General features: G+C 55.7%; 1 protein-coding gene across 1 annotated transcript; it reads right to left on the reverse strand.

Annotated features, from left to right (window-relative positions):
* Positions 1-289: 289 nt before the first annotated feature.
* Positions 290-1,080, reverse strand: LOC136502056 (uncharacterized). Its single transcript, XM_066497538.1, has one exon. The coding sequence runs from the start codon at positions 1,022-1,024 to the stop codon at positions 290-292; it is 735 nt and encodes a 244-aa protein (XP_066353635.1). The 5' UTR covers positions 1,025-1,080.
* Between the last annotated feature and the right edge of the window lie 628 nt (positions 1,081-1,708).

Here is a 1,708-nt window from a genome sequence, read left to right on the forward strand (position 1 = left end):
TTACATATTTAGATAGTTGGGTTACTATAAAAACATGGGGATATTTACCATAACGTTATATTAAAACCACTTAGTAAGGAGTTACTATAATCTCGTAAATTAATATAGTAATTATCAAACTCAACGTGGCTACAGAATAAGTTATATGTGGCGCCGCGGCGGGCACGCGGGCCGGTTAACCGCGCCGCCGTTGGCGAGACCCAGGGCGTGGGTGTGCTTGAGGATGGAGTTGAGCCTCTGCAAGCCTGAGTCCTCCCGGAACTGCCGATGACAGCTCTGCCGCGCGCGTTCAATCCGCCTTCCCCTCCAAGCGCCTCCCCTGGTTTGATACCCTCCGCCAGTCCGCCACCACCTTCGCTGGCTTCTTCCTGTGCGCCGTCGGCAACGCAGCAGGGGCAGCGGTGGCAGTGGCAGAAGCTGCCACGGCCGATGGCGACGCCAGCGGCTGCGTGCGATGCCGCTGGGCTAGCGCGTACGCCTCGTCCAAGCTGATGGACTCATCATGATCTTGCTCCTTCTCTGCCTCTGCCTCTGCCTTGTGCTCCTCCTCCGATGGTGGCGCGGGAGGCGCGTGGTCCTCCGCTGTTGCCATCGCCAGAGGCGCGCTCGGTTGCGCGGCGCTGATCGCTGCCGTATCGCCGGTTGTTGCGATCACCACCGCCTGTGGATTGCGCTCAGGCGCGCAAACCTGAGCCCCGGACGTCGCCTCTGCTTCTCTCGAGCAGCAGTGGTAGCAGTGCGAGCCCGAGGCAGCACTGCTTTCATCGATCGGCAGCTGCCCCATGGGAAAGATGAAGAAGGACCTGAGACGATCCAGGACCATAGATGACCCGCTGCGGCAGAGCCTGCGCCGAGGCGACGACGTGGCCGCAGCCCCACCGCCAGCCTGCCCTGCCTGCGCGCCGTTGGTAGACATGACGGCGATGGCGCCGACGACGGCGTTGAAGAAGATGAACCACGCCGCGGCGGGGCTGAGCCACGGCGACAGCAGCGGCCACCACGATAGTAGCGTTAGAAGCGCCATCCGAGCTCTGCTTGAGTATTGGTATTGCTTCAGGCGAGCTGTGGTTTGTGAGTTGTCGTAGGAGATATATATATATGTTCGGTGACAGCCTGCTGCCGCGGAACGTGTGAACGGGCGGGACAGGTAAGCCGCGTAGATCCGCCGCGTCCTTGTCCCAACTCGGAACGGCAAAAGCAGAGGTTGGCGTCGCTGTCCCTTCGCTTCTTTTGCATGTGTGGCACACGAGCTTTCAGTTTAACTACTAGTCTAATCCAACCGAGTAGGCCTGGCAGCCACCATGGCGACCACCGAGAAGATTCGTCCTGGGATTAGGATCGTAGTTTTCCGCTGCTTTAGCTCCAAATTACGTGTCTGCTTCACTTACCAGTACGTACACACGGTGAATGAAGCAACACAGAAGCGTTGTCGATGCCTATCTTGAATCATAAATTTATCGTGCAGGGCGTCCTCCGTCAGGACGCCCCTTTTAGTCCTGCATACGGAGTACCAGCTTAGGCCTTGTTTAGTTCAGCCGGAATCGGCATTTGCACAATGTTTGATGTGACGATAAATACTGTAGCAATTTCGTTTGTATTTGTGAATTAATGTCCAAACATTGACTAATTAGGCTCAAAAGATTCGTCTCGTAAAGTTCAACCAAACTGTACAATTAGTTTTTTATTTCATCTACATTTAGTACTCCAT

This window comes from Miscanthus floridulus, chromosome 13 (assembly GCF_019320115.1).
Source record: "Miscanthus floridulus cultivar M001 chromosome 13, ASM1932011v1, whole genome shotgun sequence".
Lineage (NCBI taxonomy): Eukaryota > Viridiplantae > Streptophyta > Magnoliopsida > Poales > Poaceae > Miscanthus > Miscanthus floridulus.

Bases quoted from the DNA above. Each gene is read 5' to 3' on its own strand.
- LOC136502056 (XM_066497538.1), bottom strand. From the start codon at position 1,024: ATGGCGCTTCTAACGCTACTATCGTGGTGGCCGCTGCTGTCGCCGTGG.